Consider the following 23,280-nt stretch of genomic DNA (forward strand, 5'->3'; position numbering starts at 1 on the left):
CTTTACATTAAGCTGGGTTTAAATAAGAAAGTGTTTCTGTTACCCATTCTTATTTAAGAGCATTGATTCCCTCTGTATGTTAGTTGCTTGTCTTTGGCCTGTGCAGATATTTTCTATATTCTTAACCACTTTGAGGCCCCGCCTTGGGGATGTGGGTGTTTTTGAGGGGGCCTGGGGTGTGTGTGAGCCGGCACAGCCGGTCCAGGGTTCCCGTCTTTGAATTCATGGAAGGTTTTGTTGGACAGTCACGCTGGGGCTGGTTAGGGCTGAGTGATTGTGAGGCCTCAGATTCTAGGTGACTTCCGAGTAAGCAGAGGGGTGGAGGTAAGAGAGGAGCTAGGCCCACCCATGCTGGCCCTGGGTCCTCGACCACCCTGCTTTCCCTGTAGCTTCCCATTTACAATAGCTGTAAGCACAGAGCAAGGCCTGGTTTGCAGTGTTGCCTAGTATTAAAGTGAACTGTTCTTGCTCTGGCCGGTGTGGCTCTGTTGGTTGGGCATTATCCCTTGCACTGAAAGATTGCCAATTCAATTCCAGGTGGGGACAGATGGCCAGGTTGTAGACTTGATTCCCAGTGTGGAGTGTCTACAGGAGGCAGCCTATCAATGTTTTGTTCTAGCATCCATGTTTCTCTCCCTTCCTCTCTCTCTAAAAATCAGTAAAAATATTTTTAAATGTTTTTCTTTAATATATTTTATTGATTTTTTTTGCAAAGAGGAAGGGAGAGGGATAGAGAGTTAGAAACATCGATGAGAGAGAAACATCGATCAGCTGCCTCCTGCACACCCCTTATTGGGGATGTGCCCGCAACCAAGGTACATGCCCTGACCAGAATCGAACTCAGAAGCCCACAGTCCGCAGGCTGATGCTCTATGCACTGAGCCAAACCGGTTAGGAAAGTAAAAATATTTTTTAAAAAATAAAGTAAGCTATTCTTAGAGGAAAACTTTTAAAAATCAAATGCCTCACTTATATACTAGAGGTTCATTTGTCCTGCTGTTTGAAAAGGAAGTTTCCTAATTAACTGAAATTTCTTAGACAAAAATTACTAGTTTAAATAGCAAACATACAAAGTTTGGATTATTTCAGCTGAACACCTTGTCATGTTTAAGGTGACATCACTCCCCAGATCCGTTTGGCAGAACCCCAGAGAGGTTACCTCCCTGCCTGGATGCTGCCCCTGCTCTGGACCACGGAGCCCCACTCTGCCTTGGTCCTTACCTGTCCTGTCCTCCCTGTTGGTTATGCTTCCCATGTGGCTGGCTGGAAAGCCAGAGAAAAGGACTGCTCGGGTTTTCTAACAGAATAGACCTGATAGAGGCCTTGGTGGGGTGTTCTTTGAATAAACCAGGATGTTATATGTATGATTCTGTCACAGCTGTTTAGGCTGCTCTGGGCTATATTTTTCTTTTTTGGGGGGGCAAAAGTGTGGGTTCTTATGCTTCAGATAATTAGAGTGAGTAATTTACTAGCAGGTGCTTCTGTGTTGTTGTGTCAAAAACTCTCAGGGTTGGTTTTGTCCAGAGAATTGGTATTATCACGACTCTTGTTGTTACTCTGGTGGTGGCATTACACAGGTGGACCTCGGCGGCACAGCAGTGTGGTGGCAGTCCTGGATGTGCCTGTGCCATCCCATCCCTCTCCCCCAGGACGGGTCCCTGCCCACTGTGGGGCAGGGTTGTGAGCACATGGGGGGGGGGGGTGCGGAGTGGGAATTTAGCCCAGCATCGCCCAGCTCCCTGGAAAAAATCTGCACGGTGGGGAAGTGGGCAGCGTTCGGATTCTCACTTCCTACTGCATTTCTAGGGAAAAGTATTTTATTATACTTCTAATACAAACCCATTTAAAAACATTTTTGAGAAAAGGAGAAGTAACCAAGAGGTGAGGTTTTGTTGATGTCTCTCCCTCCCCTTCTCCCCTCCACTTTGCCTGGCAGTCTTACTTCTACTACCTTAGTCAAGTTGCCAAGTCATAGGTCGGTGTCCAATGTGCTGAAAGGCTCCGGTCAGATGGCAGGGGCTCCTGTGCTGCCCTCTGTGCCTCCCTCCCGCCCCTCAGTGGCCGTAGACAACCACTGTCAGGTCTTTTAGCCATTTCTTCTATTTCTTCCCTCCATGTTTATAAATAATGACCTTTTCTTTTAACTCACCTCTTAAAACATCTAGTTTTGGCTTCATAGTGGTCAGGAGCCAGTGAAAAGACAGGTCCTCCCCATTCATTTCGAGTGGACTGTAGTCAAGTCTGTTTTTAGTGTTAACATCATGTAAATACTGGGTTCTACTGAACTGAGTGTCTAACCATGGTGGCAGCACTTTTCCAGTTCAGATGCATGCTTCTCCCCGAGCTAATCACTGTTTTATTTCCCCCCTTTGCTCAGGGTCCCTGGTATTGATGGCCAAATCCTCCAGCATTCTCTGTGATTCCCCATCCACCCAGCCTGGGTAACACATCAGGACCAGTACCGCCCAGGAGCTCTCAGCCCTCCTGGTGTCCGGACTCCAGGCTGCTCTGTCCAGGGCCAGCATAGCACACATCCTTGGCCTTTCCTTTGACACCACCTTGAGGATCCCCTTCTCTCAGAGCCCACATCTTCTACTTTTCTGGCTTTACTGCCCCCTTTGATAACTTCCAGAGAAAATGTGCATACGAAGTACATTTTGCTGAGACTTTGCAAATCTAAAAGTCACTTGATTTTGGTCCCGTACTTGATAGGCAGTCTGTGTACATGTGCAGGTCCAGGTGAGAGTCACTTCCCCGGAGATGGGGAGGCATTTCATCATGTGTTCCAGTAACAGGGCTGCCTCTGAGAAGCTTGGTGGTAGCTCTGTTTTCCAATCTTGTGTTTTCCCCTCTTTTAGATGCTTCTCTTTTCTCAAAGTTTTTGGTGCTGAGCCCTGCAGAAGGACTTCATATTTTTTGTTCTGGGACATTTCCTTGATCTCTCTGTGACAGCCATTCTCCCCACATTCTTTTTCCAGGGCCCTTAAACTGACCATTAGCCCTTCTGAACCATCTCTTGTTTTTTCCTTTCTTTTTTTAAAAATATATTTTATTGATATTTTACAGAGAGGAAGGGAGAGGGATAGAGAGTTAGAAACATTGATGAGAGAGAATCATCGATCAGCTGCCTCCTGCACACCCCGCACTGGAGATGTGCCCGCAACCAAGGTACATGCCCTTGACCGGAATCAAACCTGGGACCCTTCAGTCCGCAGGCCGACGCTCTGTCTACTGAGCCAAACCGCTTAGGGCTGTTTTTTTCTTTCTTTCTTTTTTTTTTTTTTTTTTCAGTTGATCAGCAGCCTAGCCAGGTTCTCTGGCCAGGTTCACTAGCTAGGTTATCTATTTTATTTTTTTTTTTGTTTCTAATTAAATCTTTATTGTTCAGATTATTACATTAGTTACTCTTTTTTCCCACCATAACTCCCCTCCACCCAGTTCCCACCCCACCCTCCGCCCTCACTCCCCACCCACTGTCCTCATCCATAGGTGCACGATTATTGTCTAATCTCTTCACTCACCCCCACACCCCTTCCCCACCCCCAAGAATAGTCAGTCCATTCCCTTTCTATGTACCTGATTCTATTATAATCACCAGTTCATACTGTTCATCAGATTATTTATTCACTTGATTTTTAGATTCACTTGTTGATAGATGTGTATTTGTTGTTCATAATTTGTATCTTTACCTTTTTCTTCTTCCTCTTCTTAAAGGATACCTTTCAGCATTTCATATAATACTGGTTTGGTGGTGATGAACCCATTTAGCTTTTCCTTATCTGTGAAGCTCTTTATCTGGCCTTCACTTCTGAATGATAGCTTTGCTGGATAAAGTAGTCTTGGTTGTAGGTTCTTAGTATTCATCACTTTGAATATTTCTTGCCACTCCCTTCTGGCCTGCAAAGTTTCTGTTGAGAAATCAGCTGACAGTCGTATGGGTATTCCCTTGTAGGTAACTGACTTTTTTTCTCTTGCTGCTTTTAGGATTCTCTCTTTGTCTTTTGCTCTTGGCATTTTAATTATGATGTGTCTTGGTGTGGTCCTCTTTGGATTCCTTTTGTTTGGGGTTCTCTGCGCTTCCTGGACTTGGAAGTCTATTCCTTTCACCAGGTAGGGGAAGTTTTCTGTCATTATTTCTTCAAATAGGTTTTCAATATCTTGCTCTCTCTCATCTTCTGGCACCCCTATAATTCGGATGTTGGTACGCTTGAAGCTGTCCCAGAGGCTCCTTACACTATCTTCGTATTTTTGGATTCTTTTTTCATTTTGCTTTTCCAGTTGGGTGTTTCTTGCTTCTTCGTATTTCAAATCTTTGACTTGATTCTTGCAACCCTCTGGTCTGCTGTTGGGAGTCTGTATAATATTCTTTATTTCAGTCAGTGTATGCTTAATTTCTAGTTGGTTCTTTATCACAACATCGAGGGTCTCATTAGATTTTTTGAGGATCTCACTACATTTATCGGCGGTCTCACCAGTCTTCTTGAAGATCTCACTACATTTATCGGCGGTCTCACCAGTCTTTTTGAGGGCCTTATTAAATTTATCGGCGGCTTCTAGACAGTTCTTTAAAGACCTTAAAAGTGTGGTTTTGAACTCTATATCCAACAGTTTGCTTTCCTCCAATTCTGTCGTTTGTGTCCTGTTTCTTTGTCTCGGCATTTTTTATGCTTCGCTGTGTCGATAGAGTGCCTTTCTGTGCTAAGTGTCCCAATTACCTGAGGTAGACACTCTTGGTGCACCCCCTTGTGGGCTTTGTGCACAGTCTTGTTGTAGTTAAGCCTTGATTGTTGTAGTTATCACTGTGAGGAATTGACCTCCAGGCCAATTGGCTGTGAGAATCAGCTGTGTCTGCAGTGGGAGAACTTCTGTGCTGGAGACACCCCTCTGGGGCTAGACTTGCTTCGATGGGGCTTTGGTGCTCACTGATCTGCCCCCTGAGTGTGTCTTTTATGGTTCCATGGAGCTGCAAACTGGATGGTCCCATTCTGACCTCTGGGCTTCCTGGCTCCTGGATCTCTAGGGAGGTGCTAATCTAGCCTTTGCCTGAGGCTATCCAGCAAAAGTCTCCCTGCAGGGCTTGGGCGGGGCGGGTCCCATGGGATCAACAGGGCAGGGTTAGCAATTATGGCTGCTCTCAGTCTTGCCCTCAGAGGCTCTGCTTCTCAGTGTCCCAGTAATCGCTGCAAGCCCCTCGGAGAGAAAGCTTCCCTAGGGTTCTGAGCGATGCCAGACAGTCCCGCTTCTCCCGTATAAGTCTGGGTCCCTAGAGACTCGCCTGAAACTGGAGCTCAGAGCCTGAGACTCCCTCCCGGTTGAAAACGACAACCGCGCCCTCAGCCTCCAGCCCGTTCCGCATGCACTCCGCACCTTAGTATTTTACTTCAGCACTGCGCCTCCTCTGAGCCTCGGTATGCTTTTCTCTTTCCTCCTAGTTGTAGAACTTCCACTCAGCCAGCCTTCCTGTGGTTCTGGATGATGTCCGTTCCGTCTTTTAGTTGTATTTTTGAAGTGGTTGTTCGAGGCAGCAAACTCCGGTGTTTACCTATGCCGCCATCTTGGTTTCCGGTTATCTAGCCAGGATCTCCAGCCAGGTTCTGTGTTTCTTTCTTTATTGATAAAGGTATTACGTATGTGTTCTTATCTCCCTTTCCCCCCTCTCACCCCCCATCCCCGCTCATGCCTTCACTCCCCTGGTGTCTGTGCCCATTGGTTATGCATATATGCATGCATACAAGTCCTTTGATGAACCATCTCTTGATGTCTGTGCATTTTTATATTTGTATTCCCATTGCCAACTTTTTGCCTACTTTCTGAGAGACTTTCTTTTATCTTCAAACCCCTCTATAAAGTTTAAAATCTTCAGCATTGTTTTAATTTCTAATATTCTTCTTTACCTCCTTTACCCTGCATCCTATTTTTGGTTCATGGTGGTTGAAGTTTTCTTTGATTTCGGCATTTTTTGTGATGGAGGCTTTCTTTCAAGTGTTTGGGGACACTTGGCTGCCCTTTTCAGCGTAAACATGAAAGCTGTTTGGTGCTTGTCAAGTGCTGGGCTGTGGCAGGCACTCTGCCAGCCCTCAGTCATTTCTTCCTTAGTTTCTCTGGGGAAGGGCTCTCTGATCACTGCATAGGTCAGGGGCAGGAGAGACTGGGGTCTCCCATTTTGTGTGCAGACTTTCCTCACCCCTCTTTCTAGCCCTGCCCCTCACTCCCACCCTCCAACCATGCTCATGTGCCAAATCTGCTACATCTGGTCTGTTTCTTTGGGAAAGGAACCTTGAGCCTCCTGCAGGGGATGGGGACAGAGTAGTTATCTGCCAAGGATGATGGGGGGAAGTTGAGGGCCTTACTGCTTCTTAAAGGGACTTTCAGCCAGTTTCCTAGGCTTTAAAAATCCCATGTTTGGTCAGGTCCCAGGCTTTGCTGGAGCCCAGTGGGGTGAATGGGCCCTTACATGCTCTTCTCTCTGGGCTTGGTTGGCGTCCCCAGCCCCTCCTGGAGGCATCCTTAAAGTGGAGTCACGGGCCATCCCTTGACACGTAGCCTATTTATGAGCCTGCCTTTGCTTTAACTGGCACAGAAAAGCAACCCTGAAGCACATGTCAGGTTTCATGAAGAACATCACATATTAAATGGGGACAGATAGGGCAAACAAGCTAAATTTTGGCCCTGGTACTTTGGAATTAGTTTTAAAAGTTCATTTTTCATTCTTTTTCTTGTACATGAACATTAGCATACAGGTGGTGCTTAATACCATTTGCTTTCACTCCTTTAATGAACAAATACATTCCAAAAAACAATTCTGCCCTCAGTTATATCTTGAATTTTAAGAAATTTTAGATAAAATTAGTGGTCTTCATATCTCCTTCATGTCATAAATTCCATGTCTTTTTAGATGTTGGTGTTCTGGCTTTTTAAGAATATATCCCAAATGATGTAAATCCAGAGGAAATACAAATAAAATGGTGAAAAAGTGAATTTCCAAATCCTTTAAGCTATGTTTAGGAGTACATTCTACTGAAATGGACCTGTAGAAGCTGATGCTCGTTTGTCTGTAGAGTGAGATTCACATGTAAGTTCTGAATTAAAGCACGAGAAGCAGCAGAGATGCCCCCGGTGTGTCCATGCCGAGGCCCTAGCGAGCCGTGCAGTGGACTCTTGAACAGCCCGTGTTTGCACTTATGCGCAGGCGTATAGGAGGACCCGTACAGTGCAAACCCGCGTTGTTCAAGGGTCCCAGGCATCTGTTTTCTTCCCTGGTCCCTGCAGTGGCCACTGTGACACCCTCTCTGCAGGCAGGCTGGGAGAGAGGCTGAGCCTGGGAAACATGCCTGGCCTGGGCAGGGCCAGTAACATCAAGTCTTTTCTCAGGTTTGCAGGAGACGTTCATCTAAGAACTGCTGTGTGCACACTGTCCTATTGAAATGGAATGACAGAAAGTGCTGTGTACTTTCGTCAGGGGTGGGGAAGTTCTGCTCCCAGTGGCTGTGGAGGCCCCTGCAGAGGCCGTCACCACAGCCGTCGCTTTGTGATCTCTTTGTTGCACTGGGTGTGTTGCTGTTTGCTTCCCCTCTGTTCAGCTGGCATGGCCTCCTTCAGTTAGGGGTCCTTTCAGCTCCCCTGTCCATTCTCAGTGGTTGCTTTAAATCTTGGGTGTTATCACATCCATTCCTGGAAGAAGCAAGATGAGAACAGGTGTTGCATGAGAGACACGGGCTCACATGTCTGCATCCATCCCATCTGCCTCACCAGACGCGGGGCCTCTGCATAGCTGAGGCACTAGTGTAAGTAGTTGTCAGACAGAGGGAACCAAAGCCTAAAATCAGCCCGAACAGGGTTCCAGCGAATGTGCCTCTACTGGAAGTTCAGTCCCTTATCTCTAAGATCCTTGGGTATTTTCTCCATCAGAAGTCGTGAGATACTTGGAGGTGTCATAATTGTCTGTGCTCTCTAACGTTATCTTTCAATTGTTTAAAAGCTTCAGTTACAGTTAAACCAAGATTTGAGTATCTTGCATCAAGACGATGGCTCATCCAAGAACAAGAGGGGCGTTCTGCCAAAGCACGCCACCAGTGTGATGCGGTCCTGGCTCTTTCAGCACATAGGGGTAAGACCACCTGACCTCGGGGAGAGCGACACCCTCCGCCAGGCTTCTTTCTGGCTTGTTTTCTAGAAAAAAGTTGCCTGTACATGCTAGTAGGCCTGGTTTTTAATATCTGTATTTTGTTAACTGTCCATGTGGGTTGAGTGTGGGACAGAAGGGAGGGTTACCAAAAAATGGAGGACATCACTTAAACTTAAAATAAATGAGGGGACCACTGGTGAAAAGAGAATCAATTCAGCTCATACTCGTCTTCTGCATGTTAAAGAAGCTACTCGTGAAGGGTGACTGGGGTGAGTGAGGTTAATTAGAGAAGTGGGAAGAGAAAAGATGCATTTGGACAAAACCTTAGTATAGAGCAATGATTTCTATGTTGGATTTTTAAGGAAGATGCACTAAGAAACCCCAAGGTAGAGCTGGAAAGTTGGGCATATGGACAGAGCAGTCGGCAGATGGCTTGTGGAATTTGAGATATAGTTGGGCCAGCAGGCAGCACCCACCCATCCCATTCTGTCTGAGCCCCTGGTTTCCTCACGTGGTGGTGGCCATGTCTTCTCTGTGAAGATGCCTTGTCTTAGGAAGCACACACTTGTCGGTGGGTTTACTGGGACAAGCTCACTCTACCAGACTGAGCCCTCAGTCCTCACACCACTGACCTCAGGGAAGGCCTGTGACCCAGAGCAGCTCTCAGAAGTGACTCCCAGTGCAGTGGCCACAGTCAGGACTGATCGGGACAGCTGTCAGGAGCAGGTGGGGACAGAGGAAGTAGATGCTCCCTGCTGAGCCATAGCCATGTTCAGGCAGGGGAAGAGCCAGCAAGGGTGCTGGAGGGACAGAAGGAAAGGAGGCCTGCCCAGCAGCCTCATGAATAAGCTTTCAGGCCAGGTACTTCCATCCACGGTCAGCTCTTTCTGAGTGCAGTGGCCGCCTGCTCCTTGAGCAGCCCTGGTCCGGGTTGTCCCTAAGAGCTGGGCTAGCCCCTGGATCTGCCCCTCCACTTCACTGCTGTCATCACCTGCTCATGTCTGCAGCTGATGGCCACTTCCTCACTTTCCCATCTTCCTTGTCGCTGTCCGGGTGCTGTGGCCGTCAGTGGAGGTGTCTTTCAGGCCTGCGTCTCCTCATGCCTTTCCTCTTCCTTCACCCTGTCCCGGCCTGAGGCTTACATTGGTCTCTTGGCACCTGTCTCCATCCTCACCCCGATTGTGAGCCCCAAGACCAACACCCGGGTCTCAGTCGTCTCATCTCCCCCTGGGTTTGGCCCTTGTCACTGTTCTGTGCCCCCTTTTTCTCTAACTGGCATTGGGCTCCATCCCTGAGGGCCAGGGGCCTGATAGCTGTGATGTCATTGAACAGTCCTGGGAGGAGAGGGAGATCCCTCCCTTTCCTGAGGGGAAACCTTGAAGGATCTGAGGCTGCCCCTCCCTGTGCACTAGGCCCCCAGCTTCCTCCCTTCTCTGGTGGCTGTTCTCTGTTAGGCTGTTGCACCAGCAGGACATGGCAACAGGTGTCAGGGGAAGGAACAGTGTGACCATGTGTAGAAATACATCCTAAAAAAATTCACAAGAAAATTAAATATTTTTACAGATAAAATGGTATAATGAGCCCTAACCAGTTTGGCTCAGTGGATAGAACGTCGGCCTGCGGACTGAAGGGTCCCAGGTTCGATTCCAGTCAAGGGCATGTACCTTGGTTGCGGGCACATCCCCAGTAGGGAGTGTGCAGGAGGCGGCTAATTGATGTTTCTCTCATCGATGTTTCTAACTCTCTATCCCTCTTCTTTCCTCTCTGTAAAAAATCAATAAAATATATATTTTTTTAAATGGTATAATGATATTCATTATCCTGAAGGGAAATGAGTTAGTATGTAAATTAGAACCTACCAATTTGATGGAGTATTATGCAGCTAGTTAGCATGATAAACAAGGGTGTGTACACTAGGAAGCTTCAGGTAGATGGTAGTAAGTGAAAAAGAATAGACATTTTAAAATATACTGTGTTTGCCCTAACCGGTTTGGCTCAATGGATAGAGTGTCGGCCTGCGGACTCAAGGATCCCAGTCAGGGGCATGTACCTTGGTTGCGGGCACATACCCAGTGGGGAGTGTGCAGGAGGCAGCTGATCGATGTTTCTAACTCTCTATCCCTCTCCCTTCCTCTCTGCAAAAAATCAACAAAATATATTTTTAAATATATATATATATATATATACTGTGATTATTATAAACAATAAATATAACTATGATTGGTTTTCCTGTTAAGCTTCCTTTAAAAATTTCTAAAATAATAACCCTGCTCATCTATTCAATTAAAATGCCACATTTTTCCTCCTATGAAGTATTTCCTATCTCTGCTTGCCCTTTTTTTTAAAAAATATTGTCCTATCCTTATAGTTTTTCTAACACTCCAGGACAGCATTTACTACTGGTGTTTTCTGGTTTGTACACTTTTTAAAAATATTTTTTTAAATTCATTTCAGAGAAGAAGGGAGAGGGAGAAATAGAAACCTCAATGATGAGAGAGAATCATTGTTCTGCTGCCTCCTGCATGCCCCACTGGGGAGCGAGCCCATAACCCGAGCATGTGCCCGGACCAGGAATCAAACTATGATCTCCTAGTTCATAGGTCAATGCTCAACCACTGAGCCACACCAGCTGGGCTGGTTTATGCACTTTTGTTTCCTGTCCCCTCTTCATTTTATGAGCTTTTTAAAGGGCAAGAGCAATATTTATGTTTTCATAACATCTAACTCGGGGCCATACGCTCATAGAATCAAATGGAGTTGCTGCCAGTCGCATGGAGGGAACAGGTAGGCTGCTGCTGAGATCACCCTGATGCTGCTCTATTGTCACTGACAAGCACAGCGACTTTTCCAACAGACTGAGTGTTCACTTAAAATAAAAACGGGAAAAAAAACACCCAATATTATGCAGCTAGTTAGCATGATAAACGAGGGTGTGTACACTAGTTATACTAACTGAATAACCCACCTCCTGACTGTTGGTGCCATTCACTCTCTGGGGTCCCACTTGGTCTGAAATAAGGGACTTCAGTGCATGTAGGTTTTAGAGTAAATATCTTATTGGTTTCTACTTGTGGACAGTAATCAGTCCTGGATAAATGGTTTATCACCATAGACAGAAATTGTTTTCCTTTGGTACTTCTCTGAATTTTGAAATTCACTTCTGTTTTGATTCTGTTTTTTTAAAGTGAAATGTTTTAACCATATATAATAGAAAGAGAAATATAACAAATGCCCCCACTCCATTTGGTTTCTTTATCAACAGCACACGTGAACCTCTCAGAGATCATTCTTGAAAAGCCTTAGAAGATGTCAATGTCAGTGCATCCATTGTTGGTTTCTCCTCAAGGTCCCCATGTAGAGACCTGCCACCTGAAGTGACAGCAGAGAGCAGCTTACCTGGCTCCTTTTCTGCCACCTCACATAGCCAGCCATGGGCGGTGGGGTGGGGGGGAGGAGTTTGTAAATTCTCCATGCTTCAGCTTCCTCATCTGTAAAGTAAAGGTGACAACAGTGTCTCAGAGGTGATGGTGAGGCACCAGGGAGTTACTGTAAAATGTGTGGAGGTGAGAGAAACCTGCGGTGCCTGCTGTGTCAGAGGTTTGTGGGTCCAGACCCCACCATTTATCCACTGTAAATGGGTGCAGTTTATGGCCCATAAATTTTTTTTTTTCCTCTCCCCTCCATGGAGGGTCCCCTCTTCTTTCTGCCTTCTCTCCTCCATGGAGGTTTCCCTGTCCCCCTATCTTGTCCCCTCCATGGAGGGTCTTCTCTCCCCTTACCCTACCCCCTCCATGGAGGGCTCCCTGCCCCCCCCCAACCCGCCCGGACCCTCCATGGAGGTTCCCCTCTCCTCCCTTCCCTGCCCCCTTCATGGAGGGTCCCCTCTCCTCCCTGCCCTGCCTCCTCCATGGAGGGTTCACTGTCCCCCCTGCCCTTCCCCCTCCATGGAAAGTCCCCTCTCCCTCTACCCTGTCCCCTCCATGCAGGATCTACTGTTTCCCTGCCCTGTCCCATCACTCGTAAATTCTCCATGCTTCAGCTTCCTCATCTGTAAAGTAAAGGTGACAACAGTGTCTCGGAGGTGATGGTGAGGCACCAGGGAGTTACTGTAGAACGTGTGGAGGTGAGAGAAACCTGCGGTGCCCGCTGTGTCAGAGGTCTGTGGGTCCAGACCCCACCATTTATCCACTGTAAATGGGTGCAGTTTATGGCCCATAAATTATACCTCAGTCAAGTTGACACAAAAGCTATAGGTATGTCAGGTGCTTAGAACAGCGCCCAAGATGGTAGCGCTGGGCAGTGTTACTATTGTCATCTCTGAGCCTCAGGCTGACAGGTCTAACCAGCCTGGGCTTCAACCAGCTGCCATTCCTGGGCATTCCTGGGCAGCCAGGAGAAACACTTCATTCTGCTTGGGTGTTTCTAAAAAAACCTATGAGACTCAAATTTTTAACTGAAAAGTAGTATTGATTGGTACTTGTCAGTTGTTTATAAGCGATTATTTGTATGCCTGGATTTTACCTAGAAAATCCTGAGTTCCTTTTAAAAATTGAAGTTCATAGTAACCCTTTTTTATTTTTAGCATCCCTACCCCACAGAAGATGAGAAAAAACAGATTGCTGCTCAGACAAATTTGACACTACTCCAAGTTAACAACTGGTAAGACACGCCCACTTTCCAAAATTGTGCCTGTAAACATCATAGAACACTTGGAAACACTGACACTAATATCTAGTAAAATTTGGTTGAAAATATGAGTTCTTTTAACTAGCAATACCCTGTTTTCAGAGTGCTGGAATTAGTGGTAGATACGTAAGAATAAATCAGCACACACTTTTTTTTTTAATTTATTGATTTGAGAGAGAGAGAGATGGACATTGATTTGTTGTTCCACTTACTTATGCATTCATTGATTGCTTCTGGTACGAGCCCTGATGGGGGATTAAACCCTCAACCTTGGTGTACTGGGATGATGCTCTAACCAACTGACCCACCTGAGCAGGGCTCAGCACACACTTCCAACTTACATTTTTCATGCTCAACATCTCATTGTGGGCTTTTTGCTTATATCCTGCTTGCCCGATTAGAAATGTGTTCCTCTATTGCGTTACTACTCCCAAGCTCCCGAATTGATTTAGAAATGTGATGTTTTCGTGGCTAAGCTTCCAGGTGGTGGACAGCCGGGATGAGGTATCCTGACCTCTGATGGCCCCTCTGCAGCTCTCCCATCTTTTGAAACGTTGTGTTGTGTCCCTTTGGGGGAGGCAGTCCTCTGCCGTCTGTGTGGTGGTCCTGCCCCACAGCAGTGCCTGGGGTGGGGGAGATGCCCAGGATGATGATTATTAATGAGACACTCTGCTCTGGTTTTTGTGTCACATGTGACTGGGGACACCTGGACCGTGACCACGTGTGTTCCCTTCAGTCAGAGCTGTTCACATTACTAAGTGGCACTAAGGTCTAGGATGCACTTATATTTTGTCAGTCACTCACCTCATGTTTGTTTACTTATTATTCAGACATAAGAAGTGATTTCAGCTTAATAAAATTGACATGCATAAAAGAAATGGCGCCCTAGCTAGTATGGCTCAGTGGATAGAGCGTTGGCCTGAGGACTGAAGGGTCGCAGATCGATTCTGGTCAAGGGCACATGCCCAGGTTGTGAACTCGATCCCCAGTAGTGGGCGTGCAGGAGACAGCCAATTAGTGATTCTTTCTCATCATTGATGTTTCTATCTCTCTTTCCCTCTCCCTTCCTCTTTGAAATCAATAAAAATATATTTTTTTAAAAAATTTTTAAAATGGCATAAATTCTACCACTTGTAAACATGATTATATTCTTATTTTAACTGTTAAAACAAACTTGAAGTTCCAATGTAAATGATAAAATCTCCCAGTTTATGTAATTAAATATTCAGGAGGCACGCTTTAGCATTGCATTAAATATTTATATTATCCTGCACTTGAGCCATTATTTGTTATCGGGGTAGCAACAGTAGGCCATACTATTTCTTGTTAATTCTTTTCAGTATAGAGTGCTAACAAAAATTTGAAGGTTTCAAATATATTGTTGCTGTGGTGTTTGTAATGTCTTGTATGTATCCTGTTGTTTTTGTGCAGCCTTGTGTTGAAACTTCCTATTGTGATGTAGTCATGATAGTGATTGATTGATTGAGGTGAATGTTAGACACAGAGTAACAGTTTAATAACATGACTTTTGTAAAGTCTTAAATTTTCTAAAGCCTTTTAATATTTATAGCTACTTTTTCTCTTGGTGACTTCTTTTCTTTTCTCACATTCACAAAAATTAAATTTATGCCTCATAGCAACTTTGAATAAGAATAAGGAAGCAGATACTGGAAAGGAACAGTGGGGTTCCGTCCAAGGTGCTGCTGGCATCGGGGGACTGTAGGGCTGTGGGGCAGTCTCCTAGTCCAGTCCTGCTTGTGCTACAGGGACTGAAGACTGACGCAGAGGGAGGCTCTGCGGAGTCAGTCTGTTTGTTATTAGAATGTGTTCAAGGCAATTTTACATGTTCTTGAATCTTAGGGTTTTAAAGTTAAGTAACCTTTGCCCAGCCAGTATGGCTCAGTAATTGAGCGTCGACCTATGAACCAGGAGGCCACAGTTAGATTCCCTGTCAGGGCACATGCCTAGGTGCTGGCTCGATCCCCAGTAGGGAGGCGTGCAGGAGGCAGCCAAATCTCTCTCCCTCTTCCTTCCTCTCTCTGAAGTCAATAAAAGCATTTTTTTTAAAGGGGCTACCATGGAGGTGTTGGTCTTTATTTAAATGAATTATCTTAAAAACAGCATGCCCTGTTTTTCTGGACACTTAGAGAATATGTGTGCCATATTCTAAATACCTGTTGTCATAGGGAATATGAGTTACTCTGATCGTCTTTGTGTGCTCCTGCAGTGTCTTTAAAAAGGGTGTTTTGATGACAGTTCTTCCTTTGTCGACCTCAATGCTCAGGTTCATCAATGCTAGAAGACGAATTCTTCAGCCGATGTTGGATTCTAGTTGTTCTGAAACTCCAAAAACAAAGAAGAAAACTGCTCAGAACAGACCAGTTCAGAGGTTTTGGCCTGACTCCATTGCATCCGGAGCCACACAGCCACCACCCAATGAGCTCTCCATGTCAGAAGGTACGGGGATACTTGCAGGGCGGGTGGTGAATCGTAAGCACTGTCGCTTCCTGTGAGTTTAGGGAACAGGAGCCAAGGTGTGTGCAGTTGTCTGTTTCTGCATCTGAAACTCAGGAAGCATTATCCTGAGGCCTATGAGTTAAGACACTCACAGCATATGAAACATGACCCACACCAAGACCCAGCGTCCACAGTGCATTGTGTCCTGTGTCCTTTCGTCTTTCTTTTCCCTCCCACTCACTTCTCACCACCTGGCACTTCGCTCCCTTTATTTACCCTTTTAGTCCCCTCGGTTCTTTGACCCGTCACAACCTCTCTGATGTGTTTAATGCATATCTTTCTGTCTAGTATGTGTGTATTTTTAAATGTATATTGATGGTATTATCTTTTCATTCTCTGTCTTTTTTTCACTCAGCAGCATAACTGTTACTAAGGTAGGAAAGTTTGGGCCATTATTTCTTCAAATATATTTTTATCTCCGCACCCTTGTTAGGTGGTTAAAGGTCACACAGTTGCAGATGGTCTTTCAAGTTTTGGATTCTTTTTCTGTCTCATGTGGATTGTTCTGCTCCTACCCATCAGCTGCACCAGTCTCTTTTTTCTGCGTGTTTAATTCCTCTGATCCCATCCAGTGTGCTTTTTGTGTTAGACCTTGTAGTCTTCGTCTCTAGAAGTGCCGTGTGAGTCTTTCTGTCTCTCCTGGGTCTGCCTACGTTTTGAATCATAGAGTACAGTTACAGTCACTGCTTGATTCCATCCTCTGTTAGTTCTGGATCTTGCTTTTGGGATTAGTTCTTATTCCCAGCAGTGCTCAGCCCCAGGCTGATCACCCTCTACAATCATGCAAGACCTAGGAGTGCTCCACCCAGTCTCCCGTGCATCAGGCGTGTCCACTCTGGCTAGAGAGTGCTGGACACCACTCTATAATCTCAGATGGTCCTTTCCCCAGCCCAGGTCATTTCCTCACGTGCACATGCCAGTCCGTCCTCTGCCCCGTGCTCAAGGCATACATTCCCAGCCGTCCTGGCCCAGGCTGGGACGGCCCTCACAGTGGGCTGTAAGTCAGGCTTATTTGGTTTCCATTGAACTCCTCTTGAGTTGTAGTGTATGCTCTTAAGCCTTTGGCTTCCTCATGTGGGTTTTAGTATGTTGTGATCCTACATCCATATTCAAATAATTGCTATTTTCAGTTTTTATTTTCTCTTTTAATCCAATAATTAGAAAGGTATTTTTTCCCTCTCTCCCTCTCCTCCTCCAAAAGAAAAGGCAGTACCTGTCTATTGGGGGAGAAAACAAGAATATCCTGTGAAAATAAATCTCCCCTCCATCCTGGCGTCTAGTCCTCTCAGGAGACAACCTTGTTTCCAGTTTCCTGTACGTGCTCCCATTGCACTTGTGAGGAGGTATTCTGTGCACAGACACGAATGAGTGAGCCTCTTTCCCCAGATGTAACATATCCAGTGGTGTCTCCTCTTGCTTTCACCACTTCATACACTGGATATTAATACACTGGAGACTTTCACAGGTGAGCACGTGAGATCACTGTCGTTTCCAAGACAGGCAGGGATTAGCGCGTCCCTTCCAAACTGGTCTCCTCACTCTGACCTTACGTCCCTTTTCTTTGTCTCCCCATTTATGCCTGTGTGGGCCTTTCTCCTGCCTTCACTGGTCTCTTTTGTTCTCCTTGTGGCACGATTTCCATCCCGACCCCTGAGACCTTCAGCAAGGCCTGAGGCCAATTCTAGAGTTTCTTAAACCCCTGTTGAGCATCCCAGAAACACACAGTCTTAATGAGAGCTCACATGAGCAAATAGCACCCAGCTGGCTAACAGTGTTTTCCTCCACTGAGCACTAATTTGAATAGTGACCACTACATTCTGCCGATTTGCCACAGGAGCTGTTGTGACGATCACCACGCCCGTGAGCATGAATGTGGACAGCCTCCAGTCTCTGTCCTCAGACGGTGCCACCCTGGCTGTGCAGCAGGTCATGATGGCGGAGCAGAGTGAGGACGAGTCCGTGGACAGCCCAGGGGCTGGCGGGGCCGCACTCACCCCCACCCACATCAGTGGGCTGGTTCTGGAGAACAGCGACTCCCTGCAGTAGGCCAGGGCGCCTAGGACCCAGGGTGGCGCCAGGACCCAGGGCGGCGGGCCTGGCTTTTTATAGTTTGCACAGCAAACATTTTACACAGTTTTATTTCTGATCTGTTTTATATGTAGATATAGAAGAGTGCACTTTTGTATTTCATAGCAAGCTCAAGGGCATCTGTGCCGGTGCAGCGACTTCTTTCAAGTGAGTGTGCGTGCGTGTGGGTCTTCAAGGAAATTCTTTAAAGGTTTAACGCTAAGTATGTGACAAATGACAAGCCCCCATGAGCCCCTAAGTAGATTAAGGAACTTTTATAAAAAAAATTATGCAGTTTTAATGCGTTCTGTGGTTAAAGCAGGTACCCGAGGGCTGACTTCTTTGTGTAGCCCACAGGTTTGAAAGAAGCTTCTGCACCTTAAAACCGCCAGTGCGAGGTGGACAAGACACGGCCATAAACTGGTGTGACTCTGTGGTGAATGTACAACAACTCCAGTACCTTTACGTTCTCTCATAGTCAGTGAGCCTGTTTCATTTGCTATATATAAAAAGAAACTCCTATTTTTACCTTGCTGGAATTATTGGATAAAAAGCTATTTTTATAAATTCGTTATGAATTGGATTATGACTATATTGAGGATAAAATTTCTAGAGAAGAAATCATACATGTGTACTATTTCAATTTGGAGTGTTATGAATTGACCAAATTTAATGAACCTGCCCCAAGATAGCTAGGGTAGTAATTTACATTTACTACTACAAAAGAAACAACTATTTAATGAAATTTTGATATGTAGTCAAATTTTAGTTTATATGTAAATGCTCAGATTTCATTTTCCACTTAATCTAAACATATATCTAAAGGTATTTGCTAAGTAGGACTTAGTTAAATGAAATGGTAGCCAGTAATTAGTTTTTACCATACATATTTCAGTCTAATTTAAATTTGACTACAGTTAAATGGTGACTATACCATGTTAGCTGTGTGTTTTAGAATTTTTTAGTCAGCCATATGTTATACATAGAATGTTTATTATAAACTAATATAAAATGCCCTGTCCCACTGGCTCAGAACTAGGGTAAATCACAAACATTCAGCTTCGTTTCATAGTTATAGCAGATACCCATGAAGTGACCGGGACTGTGCTGACAAGCGGTGCACGCTCCTGCCATTGGCCACACAGGTTACCCTTGGTCCTGGGCTGAGGTTTTCTCCTTGTATGTGTTACTCTGGAATTTCCAGAGATTTGGAATAATGTTAGGACTTCCATTTCCTGGTGCCAAGACGCATCAAAATTGTAGACTAGGTTTTTTGTTTACTTTGGTTTTCATTTGGTCGCTTGCCATTGGGGTTTTTTCTCAGAGAGAAAACAGGGCGCCTTGTTTCAGAGAGGAAGTCTGTATGGAATCTTACCTGTGACACCCAGAGTTCAGCGTGTTTCCAAAGGAGGGTCTCATGGTTGGGAAGGTCGTTAGTTCTTGAGATTCAGCAGCAGTAACTGGTTATGGACCAGGTTTACTTTGAACGGTATGCTGAGCTAGTGCAGATTTTTTTTTCTGGGACTGACGTTTCCTTAAAAATTTATTAATTAAAGTTAATCATAGGAAAGTACTTCCTAGATAACCTAGAAGGCAGAAAGAAATAATAAAAATTTCTTTTAAAGTATTTCAGCAGCTTTTAAAAAAGCTTGACTGGCAACTCTTTGGGGAGAGCATACCATTTTAAAGTAACTTGCATTTCTTATTTATAAACAGTTTTTAATATTTTAAGTCTACATAACTTTCAAAGATCATTTTAGCTTTACTTACATTCTAACTTTGCTGGATTTCACAAAATGAGGATCTGTGGAAGCCAGCCCTCCCCACCTCCCCCCACCGCCCTTTGTCCCTCTGGGCCACCCTGCTCTTTGGTTTAGGAAAAACAGTCAGGGCATGTAGGCTCCTTACAGGTCATTGGCTCTCCCCACCAGAAACCACGGCACTGAGGCAGCAGATGTTAGCCGAGGGCTGCACACACCGTGTCAGTTTGGATGCGGCATGTCAGGGTTCCATTGGCCTGGATTCAGCTTATGTGGCCAGTGACAAGGCGTGCGCCTCTGCAGCTGAAGTGGTGTTCTTAGCCCTAAGCTCTTGTCACTGCCTTCAGGGGGCTAGGGCAAAGGTTATTTAGAGAGAGTGCGCGCATGGATAGGCACAGCCTGAGGTTTTTCTAACATCTTCCCTTATTAACACCTGACATGGCTGTTTGGGTCATAAAACCACTGCCCAGTATGCTTGTTGTCATTTTCCACCTTATCAACACCCGTTTTCCAGACATTGGAGAGAACCTGTGAAAGTACCTCTTCCACTGAATTTTCACTGTAAGCAAACAGATCCTTTGTTGTTCAATTCTTTCCTTATGAAGGATGCTTTTGAATGTTTTGAGACCCCAGGTAAGCATGTTGTCCCTGCTGCTCAGCTGGAGCAGATAGCTGGACCGGCTTTGCTGCACCCAGACAACTCCAGCTGATGGACTAACCCAGCTTTCAGCCTTTGGTTCCAGATGGCAAGATACGTTTCAGCATTTATTCCGTGTGCAAAGGAATCAGTTCTGTGTCACCTCTCGGGTGACTCTACTCTGACCTGCGTGAAGAGTGCTGAGGCACATTTTTTTTTCAAACTTAAACATACCCAGAAGGTGTGACAGGCCCATTTTTGGCAGTTAGTGACAGAAATGACTCAGCAATCTTCCTTTGTTTTAATTATGTTTGGTCTATGAACTGACAATCTTTAAAACGTGAATACTGTAACAATATGTTTTCTTGGATTGTTGTCTTTAAAGGGGATTTTTGTGAAGCAATTGATTTATCAAAGCAAAAAAATTAAAAATAGAAACACACTTTATGGATGTTTTCTTCTTTTTAAAAAAATATTTTTTTATTGACTTCAGAGAAGGGAGAGCGAGAGAGAGAATCATTGCCTGACTGCCTCCTGCATGCCCCCTGCACGCCCCCGCCTTGGGATTGAATCTGCAACCTGGGCATGTGCCCTGACCAAAAACTGAATGCTGACCACCTGGTTCATAGGTCAACGCTCAACCATTGAGCCACGGTGGCCGGGCTGGATGTTTCATTTTCTAACGCCCATGTCACTGCAAGCTCCTTTTACATTTCAAATAATGCATTCAGGTTGTTGACATGTTTTGCTGGTGACAGTTGGGGTTTGTGGTGACCCCTGGACATTTTAAAAATTAAGATTACCCCACACTAGAGCCATTTAGTTTTAAGAATCTTCAATTACTTCAGTTAGTCATTGGTTTTCTAGGAAAAAATGAGCCCAAGCCTTCAGCCTATAAAAACCAGTAATGCCTGTGACTTTGTTTTCTATGTTTTGTTTTGTTTTCGGGGTGGGGGAGGGGTTGGTATTTTATCATAAATCTAATTATTTCAATAGTAATGAGAAGATTGACTGATGAGTAAGGTATTGCCTTTCATAGTTCCTGTTGTAAATACATGCCCAGGCAGAACATTTCAGAGTGGTTTTAACTCCCCAAAGCTGTATACCTAGAGGCTAACGTGAGTCAGAAGACTTTAAATACTTTTTAACAAGTGCAGCTAAAATTTCAAATCTTGCTGGAGATTAGCACTCGCAGGGATGAAGTCTTGTTTCAGGAAGTATTCTGATAGATTTGACAGAAAACGGAGTCACTGTGTTGTCACTCCAACTCCTTTATGTCGGAGGTGAGAGGGTGGATGTGAAATTTGCCCAGGTAAGGCCCCGCCCTGACCATCATCTCCAGGCTTCAGTGCTTCCTTTGTAAAAGGAAAGGAATTGGTTTATAAAAGGAAATAAATTGGTTTCTAAGGTTCATTCTAGGTCAGAAGTGCTGTTCATGACAAATAAAATTCTATCTTGAAAGAGAAGGGTTAATTAATAAGTAATGATCTAGCAAATTCTGAAAGAAATGTATTTAGATTAAATGTTTAGTTTCACTTTTTGTTGCATTATGCAGATGTCCTAAATAATGCATATTATATTTATGCACTCTACGTAGAAATTCTTAGCACAAATTATTTTAGCTCTTTACAATTAGATCCTCTTCACTGAGACCTAAGTTGGCTGTACCATTTTTTAAACTAAAATTTGCAAAACTATAGCACTATGGCATCTCAGCCAATGTGACTTACTGAAGAGCATGCTGGTCTGGGAGGCTCCCCCTCTCCCTTGCGCCGACTCCAGGCGCAGAATGTCCTGTCTCAACAAGATCTCCAGCTAGTCTACCAAGGACTGGTTAGTGGTGCATGACTGAATAATTGAGTAATGATTTCTCATAGAGAAGTATTTGGAAAGGGTTACCTTGCACAGATGTTTCTGTTTTATATCATGATTTAAATGAGATCACTTGCCTCAGTGGAGACATCTGTACACCTCTCCATTTAAGGGAGAAATGTGCTTGCACCAAGGATCTGCCCGCCACCCCTTCTCCTTTCAGATGCTTTTAGCATCCTCTCCCTTGTCTCCCAGCCTCCATGTGCTGGAGACACATAAGTCCAATACCTTTCTCATTCTAAGATTTTCTATTTGAGCCCATAAAAGCCAATAATGGCTATGGTATGGGGAGAAACTCTATCCCAGCAGGTTCGAAAGGAGCATTTTTATTAGGTTGGTAACTTTAGTTGCTTAGACTTTTTTTTAGCAAATGGCTAGTAGATAAAATCAGGTATATATATATATTTTTTTATAAATTATTATTTTTAAAAATATATATTTTATTGATTTTTTAGAGAGGAAGGGAGAGGGATAGAGTCAGAAACATCAATGAGAAACATTGATCAGCTGCCTCCTGCACAGCCCCTGTTGGGGATATGCCCACAACCAAGATACATGCCTTGACTGGGATCGAACCTGGGACCCTTCAGTCCGCAGGCTGACGCTCTATCCAGAGCCAAACTGGTTAGGGCAAATCAGGTATATTTTAAAAATATTTTGCTGTATGTTAACTCAATTTTTTTCTGATATTATTTCAACACTAGAGGCCTGGTGCACGAAATTTGTGCATGGGGAGAGGGAGGGTATCCCTCAGCCCAGTCTGCACCCTCTCCAATCTGGGATCCCTCTCACAATCCAGGACTGCTGGCTCCCAATCGCTCGCCTGCCTGCCTGCCTTATTGTCCCTAACCACTCCCCTGCCAGCCTGATCAATGCCTAATTGCTCCCCTGCTGGCCTGGTCACCAGCTGCCCTCCCCTACAGGCCTGGTCCCCTCAGCTAACCTCCCCTGCTAACCTGGTCGCCCCTAACTGTCCTCCCCTGCTGGACCAGTCGCCCCCAACTGCCCTCTCCTGCAGGCCTGGAAGCCCCCAACTGCCCTCCCCTGCTGGCCATCTTGTGACATGGGTGTGGACATCTTTGTGTTGGAGTGATGGCCGATTTTCATATTACCTCTTTATTAGATAGGATAGCAATCCATGTCAGAAGTCATGAAGCCCTTGATGGTTTGTTCTGGGGTGTTAGTGTAGCTCTGAGTTTGCAAACTAGGGTGTGTGTCAGAGAACAGCCAGGGGGCTGGAGGAGACATGGCTGAATGGAGCCAGGGAAGCCGAGAAAGCAGTTTCTAGGGAAAGCTGACCTGTGAACTCACAAGAGCACGCAGTGAGCCTGATGCTGTTTCCCCACTTTGCTGTTGGGTGAAGGGAAGGCATTTCAGAGGAGTCTGGGAGTAGGCTGCACACAGCCCACTGCTAGTCAAGACACCTGCTTCATCCAGGGTGCAGTGCCATCCTCAGCGTGAACAGGCAGCAAGGCGGCTCTGCATGCCTACTTAATATATAGTCCAACCCCATCACGGGCCACAGAAAGGCCCGGTCATGTCTGAGGTGCTCCTGATCAGCCAGGGAGGCAGTCATGGAGACGCCTGCCCAGTCCCAGGAGGAAGGGCCAGATTGT

The 23,280-nt window shown here is 45.3% G+C and overlaps 1 protein-coding gene across 10 annotated transcripts in view; it reads left to right on the plus strand.

The window, feature by feature from the left end:
* Positions 1 to 23,280, plus strand: part of PKNOX1 (PBX/knotted 1 homeobox 1) — a 51,714-nt gene that overhangs the window by 26,136 nt on the left and 2,298 nt on the right. For 4 of the 10 annotated variants that reach the window (XM_023745131.1, XM_023745130.1, XM_023745133.1 and 1 more), the window contains 5 exons: positions 7,979 to 8,107; positions 12,708 to 12,784; positions 15,096 to 15,268; positions 17,163 to 17,370; positions 17,491 to 20,239. In XM_023745131.1, coding sequence (XP_023600899.1) covers positions 7,979 to 8,107; positions 12,708 to 12,784; positions 15,096 to 15,268; positions 17,163 to 17,370; positions 17,491 to 17,521 — 618 coding nt within the window. In that variant the 3' untranslated portion in view covers positions 17,522 to 20,239. Of the gene's footprint in view, positions 1 to 7,978; positions 8,108 to 12,707; positions 12,785 to 15,095; positions 15,269 to 17,162; positions 20,240 to 23,280 lie in introns of those variants that run through there. The other 6 variants (XM_023745136.1, XM_023745135.1, XM_023745132.1 and 3 more) reach the window with 5 other exon arrangements.

Source organism: Myotis lucifugus, unplaced genomic scaffold (assembly GCF_000147115.1).
Source record: "Myotis lucifugus unplaced genomic scaffold, Myoluc2.0 scaffold_520, whole genome shotgun sequence".
In the NCBI taxonomy this organism is placed as follows: domain Eukaryota; kingdom Metazoa; phylum Chordata; class Mammalia; order Chiroptera; family Vespertilionidae; genus Myotis; species Myotis lucifugus.